Source organism: Sciurus carolinensis, chromosome 3 (genome assembly GCF_902686445.1).
Source record: "Sciurus carolinensis chromosome 3, mSciCar1.2, whole genome shotgun sequence".
In the NCBI taxonomy this organism is placed as follows: domain Eukaryota; kingdom Metazoa; phylum Chordata; class Mammalia; order Rodentia; family Sciuridae; genus Sciurus; species Sciurus carolinensis.
Window position 1 is genome coordinate 12,489,012 of NC_062215.1, and position 7,464 is coordinate 12,496,475.

At 33.3% G+C, this 7,464-nt stretch overlaps 1 protein-coding gene across 1 annotated transcript in view; it reads right to left on the bottom strand.

The window, feature by feature from the left end:
* Cep112 (centrosomal protein 112) overlaps nucleotides 1–6,497 on the bottom strand; it is a 447,190-nt gene extending 440,693 nt beyond the window's left edge. The window contains 3 exon segments of the mRNA XM_047546437.1: nucleotides 2,367–2,539; nucleotides 4,081–4,271; nucleotides 6,384–6,497. Of these exon segments, the coding sequence (XP_047402393.1) occupies nucleotides 2,367–2,539; nucleotides 4,081–4,271; nucleotides 6,384–6,489 (470 nt within the window). The 5' untranslated portion in view covers nucleotides 6,490–6,497.
* Nucleotides 6,498–7,464: the final 967 nt, after the last annotated feature.

A 7,464-nucleotide genomic window follows, 5' to 3' on the forward strand; every position in this document is an offset into this window, starting at 1 on the left:
AAGGACAGATATTGAACCTTTGCTCATGTAATGAGTGCAAGAGGAAGCACACAGTGCTACAGGAGTAAGTAAGAGGATCGCCTAAGCTATCTGGGATATCACATAGGATTTTTTTGAAGTTGTGATATCTGAAGAATGGATGGTACTAACCAGAACCATAAGACTGTCTGCTTTTCCCATTAATTACTCTTTATATAAATGATATTGCCTCATACTCAAGTAATTCTTTTGCATTAAAATGACATTTAATTACAGGTGACCAACAAAGAGAAATTATTCGTTTAAAATGTGGGGATTTTACTATGGTTTCATTTTCCAGAAAAGTCACTGAGTAATAATTAAAGAATATTCTCAGCGTATTTTCTCAAACTTTATCCAAGAGAGAAAACGTCCATTCACCTGGACTCCTGGAAATCTCAAGTCTGTCCTATTCTGAACTTTCTCTTACGTACACTTCAAATTCTGCAAATATTTCCATGACTACACATAACCAACACACTGAATTTATCCACACTCTCTCCTCCATTTATCTAAATCAAACGTCAGTAGGACTTAAACAGGTAACAAATGAGGGATTATGCTGCCAAATGTGGATACTATTCACTTCTACACAGTCAAGTCTCCTCCCTTTTTGAATTATATGATCCCTCTTCTTTATTATTTGCACTTTTGATAGAATATTAAAATAGAGAAATAACACTTCATGTTCCTTTTAAATCTACTTTAAGAAGAAAATGCAAGCTCACTAATGGATGCAATTAACATCAAATTCAGTGTCTGGAACTAGCAGGAAAGAGTGAAGACATACCACATTAAGGGAATAACCAAGTATTATCTAATCTAGGGGATCTAGGGGTATCTTCTGGAAAGATTACCAGGTTTCATGTTTTTTAAGAGGAACCAGAAAATTGGATTTTGATATGAAATTTCCCAATTGTTAACTTTGACAACTCACTGAAAAATCTTTAAAAACAATGTGTAAGCCAAACAAAACAAATCTTCCCAAATAATTCATTGAGTTCAGGTAGATTATCAATTCTCAACCTCTGGTCTAAGCTCAAAGACACAATTACCAAGTTCAGTCCACCTTTATACTATAAATTCCATGTTCATCACACCCTAGAAAGGAACCTAGGATTTAGTTGGACTTTGGACAAATATTTTGGCAAACAATGGATGGATTCTGCAGTCAAATTAAGAATGGTATTTTTCTTTATTTATAGGCCACAATCTCTTCACGTGCCCATTTACCTGCGTATCGGGCTAACAAAAATCATACCTCTTCTAATTTTAATTATCTATGAATTTTAAAATAAGTATTTAATACCACTTCCTTTAAAATTTTCTATTCATTTCCTCTTACTCTTCCTAACATGTCCTTAATTTTATCACCTTTTCAACACTTTTTTCCATTTTAATTTGTTTCCCCTTTCTAATAAAATAATTTCATGGAGTATATTGCATGCTCTGTGTTTATCTGCTCTTTCCACTATCATCTTATGTCTGAAAAATATATAACAAGATCACACCAACTATGGAGAAACTAAAATCTGCTAATAACATTTCTGGATCTGATTAAGGAGTAAGCCAAAAAATATTATAGTGAACAAGAAAGATTACATTGCTAACAGAAACAAATTCCTAAAATTAAAATTACCAAGAGAGTGGTGAGTATGAAATAGGGTACAGGTCAACTGACACTATCTAATATTCTAACATTTCAGGGAACAATGCCAATAGGGAAAATAAGAACAGGATAAAAGCCCAAATTTAAATCTATTCTTCTTAATAGCCAAAAATTATACCATAGCAGTAACTGCAGTAAACATGGAAGTTAGCTGAAGTACTACTGGAAGTTTAGTCTTATTTGCACTAAAAGTTCTATTTAAGCTTTAAACTCTAGTAAGAAAGCACAGTTTAATGAGGTTTATGTTTGCATTTTTATTTTATTAAGTAAAAATACTCTTCAATGGGGGAAAAGGATATTCAAGAAGTTCCAAGATGGATCTGCAAGGTGTCATTCTGTTGAAATCACTGATGTTCTTAACTAACTCTTGTCATAAAGGAAAAAAGCACATTTGAGTTATTTAAAGATTCTCAGGCACCACTTTCCAAGCAATGAAAATACATGAAGTTAACAGATACCCATAAAAGTAGCTAAAAATATAAAATAATCTTAAGTACATAGTAAATGGAAAAGCAAAACTGTTATTTTGCCTATACGACATCCACTCACAGCACTCAACTTGAGCAGAAAGACAAAGCAAAACAATTTATTAAAAAAAAGGAAAAATTCAATATATGAACCAGTTTCAAGGACAGATTGAAAAATGAAAAACATTCAAAATCCCACTTTCTTAACTTACCTGTGGGTGTCAGTTGGTGACAGCACCAAAGTGCTATCTTCGCCAGAAGAAAGTTTCCATGATTCACTTAATTTGTGTTCACTTGTCCTCAGTTCACCCATCACCCACTGAGGTAACCTTTCTGGGCTTGAACTTTTTGCTTGTGCTGGATTTGGCTCGTCAAAATAGATGGACTGATTTTTAAAAATTAGAGAAGTCATCTTTTCAAAACGTACTCTAAAGAAACACTTAAAAATTCCATCAAGTTTCAAGTTGGATAATAGTCTTTCAAATATTCAACTTAAAATTGATTACATATAAATATATAAAAAGTATCACAATGCACAATTACAAAATATTAAATAAAATGGATAACATCTTTATATTTCAGTTATGCTCTGCTGTATTAAAAAATCTAAGAAACAAGAACAGAACGATTTGATAATTATTTAGACAAATTTCTAAATAAAACTTCACTGACTAGATATCTCTGCAACAATTCTGGCAATCCTACGTGGAAAATCTTCAAGAGGCTATATTCTAGGGAAAAGTGACACAAAACTCTCTATCCCAAACCAGAAATAATATAACTTCTTTTTAAATGGGATACAGCAGTCCCCTCTTAACCACAGTTTCACTTTACATGGTTTTAGTTACAGTCAACTATGGCCCCAAAACATTAAATGGAAAATTTCAGAAATTAACAAGTTTTAAATTGTATTTGAGTATATAATGAAATCTCACACCATCCATCCCATTAAGTCCCTCCAGGCATATTCATGCCATATACACTAGTCATTTAGTATAAGGTATTATCCACTGTTTCAGACATCCACTGGTGAGGGCAGTTCTTGGAATGTATCCCTCACAGATAAGAGGGCAATACGACTGTCGTCATGCTAATGTCTGATCAAATATCAAATCAAACAACTACTATCCCAAATACTATTGAGCTTGAGCAAAATGCATGGCTCTACTTGAACATACAATGGATAAAACTATTAAAACTTTTGATATTTCTCAACCAAAAACAAGAATTATCCTCTAGTGTGAAGCATGCCTTGTAACTAAATTTTACCTTAAGTGAACTAGTAAAATATACATAAGTCTTACACTACCTAAGAATTTTACAGTTCACGAAAAAAAAAACATGTATATCCTAACAACCACTACCAATTACCTAATACTCCTGTAAGACTTCTCAAGTATTCAAATCCCACACAAACTAAGGAATATTTCAACAGGAAGTGACAATTTATCAATCAAGCATTATAACAAAGGTGATTATAACAATGAAATTAAATGAAGTATAGAAAATCACTTCTAAACTTCAGCATTACAGCAGAAAGGAATTTATAGAAGTCATTCAATCCAACCTCTTACAAATTTTAAAATGATATTTATGAAAGAATTTAATAAGTTAGAATTTACTGACATACATAAAATGTCACCATTACCATTCAATGAAAATCAGTTGGAAATTAAAGCTCAATATTAAAAATTAATTCATTTTTAGCTATATTGTAGAATACAACTGAATGAATCAATAAGGTTATTCCCATTATAGGTAAATTCCTGTTTTCTACTAAAAGTAGAAAAAACTGAATCAGAGAGAAAAAATTAGTTTTAACTAATGTGTTACTAAGACACATAACCTAATATTCTCAAAGGGATGAAAAATTATATGCACTTTTGAAAAAATGAAACTAATACACTTCTGGTCAACAATACTTACCATGTATGAAGGTAATGTCTTCAGTGTCCCTGGTTCAGGGCGGTGTGTAAAAGGGCCTTCAAGCACTCCTCGCTTAAGCATATGCAATAATAGTTTTGCATACAGGTTCCTATTCTTCCTGCCCATTATTCCTGCACCTGTTCCTGAAGGTTCACACAGCTTTCTAATCCAAAGAGCGCACCTCTGCCGTTCTGTAAATACAAAAGAACTGTAAGAAATTTGATTTTTCGGAAGATACAACATTTAATTATGAAGACCATAATGCATCTGCTTTAGTCCACAACAAGGACCAGAAAATTTTTTGTAAAGATTCAAATAGTAAATAACTTTAGGTTTTTCAGGCAGGTGATTTTTGGTATAACTACTGAACTCAGCCACTGCACCAAGAAAGTAGTCACTGACTATATGTTAAAAAAAAAAGGATGGTTCCAATAAAACTTCCTATACAACTTTATAGGTTTACAATTGTAGGTGTCCTATACACAAGACAATGATACATAGTAGGTTAAAATTATGGAGAAAACCATTGTCAAAAGTAGACTTTAACTATAAGAAAAAGTAAGCTATTATTAATTTCTAATTCTTGACTGAGATATAACTTCCCACGTGCTTGTTATACATTGAGTAAATTGCCAAGAGCAAGGACTGCAAGTTCAAAGTCATCCTCAGCAACTTAGTGAGGCTCTGAGCAACTTTTATCTTAAAACAAAAAGTAAAAAGGTCTAAGGATGTAGTTCGGAGGTTAAAGGACCCTGGGTTCAATCCCCGGTACCAAAAAAATTAATTAATTAAAAGAAGACAATGAATGTTCCAATACTGATGATAGTTCATGAACAGAAATTATAATTAATCAATTCTATGTATCTCAAATCCATTTTTCTTTTTTTAGACCAGGGATTAAAACCAAGGGCACTTAACCACTGAGCCACATCCCCAGTCATTTTTCATTTTTTTTTATTTTGAGACAGGATCTCATTAAGTTGCTCAGGGCCTCACTAAGTCGCTGAAGCTGGTCTTGAACTTCTGATCCTCCTGCTTCAGCCTCCCAAGTCATGTGCCACTGCACCCTGCTCAAATCCATTTTTTGTTTTTTTGTTTGTTTGTTTGTTTTTAGTTTTAGATGGCCACAATACCTTTGTTTTATTTATTTATTTTTATGTGGTGCTAAGGATCAAACCCAGTGCCTCACATAGGCTAGGCAAATACTCTACCACTGAACTAAGCCCCAGCCCCTTGATGGGAAATTTTAGTACAAATTTTTCCTAATCAGTAAATCAAAGACAAAAAGGCCAAAAGGTAAGTATTAACATCAGAAAATGAGACATAGAAATATCATAAATACTAATTTCAATAATCATGAATGAACCAAGGAACATGAAAACTTAATTTGAAGACTAGCAGAGAAATAAGGAAAAAGTTAAGGTCCAACAAGGCAAGAAAGGAAGTACAGGAACAAGATTCAAGGAAAGGTCAGGTCAAGTTGCCCTGGACTAGCAAAGGCTGCAGGCTCTGGAAGACAGTGGACATAGAATGCAGAATTCAAATCACACTCCCTTCCCCCAGTGCAATACCTGGAATAAATATCTAACACTGAATAATTTCCTCACTTTGAATATAGAGTTCACTCAGACACCTCAGGGAACAGGGAACTTGGAAAGGGTAAAAGCCACAGTTTCTTAGTCCTACTCTAAACCCTCCACTCAACAGCTACCAAATCAGATTCACCTTCACATGCAACCCTTATACCTACTACAACTGAGAGAATCTCCTGGGCCCCCCAAATTCACTCCAATTGCTCTCTGATGCCTTAAATTATCTGAGAATTCTCTAACTTGAGACAAGGCCTTCATTCAAAAATTAGAAATAACATACTGGGAAGTAAGGACAAAATAGCAACAAAAATTAATTCGCACTTGATTTTATTCAGAAAATCAGTAAGCATAAAAGACCAATAGATTCTTTTCTGCTCTCATAGACAAAAGGGTCAGAGGATAGGTGAACTGTAGTCTCCTGAAAGAGAAAGCATTTTTACAGAAGGAGGTAAACACAGTTGTGGCTAACTTTAGAGATCAACATTCTTCATGACATATAAAAAGTGGTATCACAATAACATCTTTTCACATCTTAGAGAACGCTGTCACTAAATTTTTATTTACCCATGAACAGCTCAATGTAAACAACCTATGTCAATAGCAAATATTAGTACTAAAAGATTTCAGCTTTCCATTTTGATAGTTCACTGGTTTGATTAAATATAAAGAAAAAAAGAATCTTAAGAATCTAGTTTTCAAACACAGTCTTACCTGACCTGTGGAGTAATTTTAGAACAAAGGGCTTCATATCTACCACAAAGTGATCAAATTCTGCATCCAGTTTCTCCCATTTTTCTTCTTCACTTTCCATTTCCATAATCCAATCTGTAAAAGATTTAAAATTAAAAATTATAAAAACTATAAAACTCTGATGAAGAAGATAAAAGAAAACTTACCAATTAAATAACAATTCACCCAAAATTACCTCCAGATTTAATGCAACTTGAAACAAAATCCAACAGTATTCTTTGTAGATACAGACAAGCAGATTCTAAAATTTATATGGAAAGGTAAAGGAACTAGAGAATCCAAAAGAATTTTGAAAAAGAACAAAGTTGGAGAACTCACATTACCTGATTTTCAGATGGACTATAAATCTACAGTAGTCAAGACAATGTGGTACTGGTGAAAGAACAGACACACAGGTCACGAAAACAGACGAGAGGGTCTCCAAAACGGACCAACACAAACATGAACAACTGATTTTCAACGAAGATATAATTCAGGGAGAAATGACAGCTTCTATAACAAATAATGCCATAACAACCAGATATCCATATGCAAACAAAAATTATGCCTCAACCTAAACCTTACACTATATAGAAAAATTAACTCCAAATAAACTGTGGGCCTAAGTGTAAATCTATACAACTTTTAGAAGAAAATAGGGGAAAAAATTCTCATGATTTTGGTTATAGCAAAGACTTCTTATCTGCAACACTAAAAGTACTATCCATTAAAGAAAAAATTGATATGCAGTATTGAACTTGACCCGAAAGAGAGAAGAACCTTTTTGATCTCCAAAGGACTCTGTTAAGGGACTTGGGGAATAAACCACAGAGTGGCAGAAAATATTTGCAAACTTTACATCTCACAAAGAACTCATATCAAGAATATACAGGGTTGGGGGCTGGGATTGTGACTCAGTAGTAGAGCAATTACCTAGCACATGTAAGGCACTGGGTTCCATCCTCAGCACCACATAAAAATAAATAAATCAAATAAAGGTATTGTGTCATCTAGAACTAAAAAATAATATTAAAAAAAAGAATATTTAGGGTTGGGAATACAG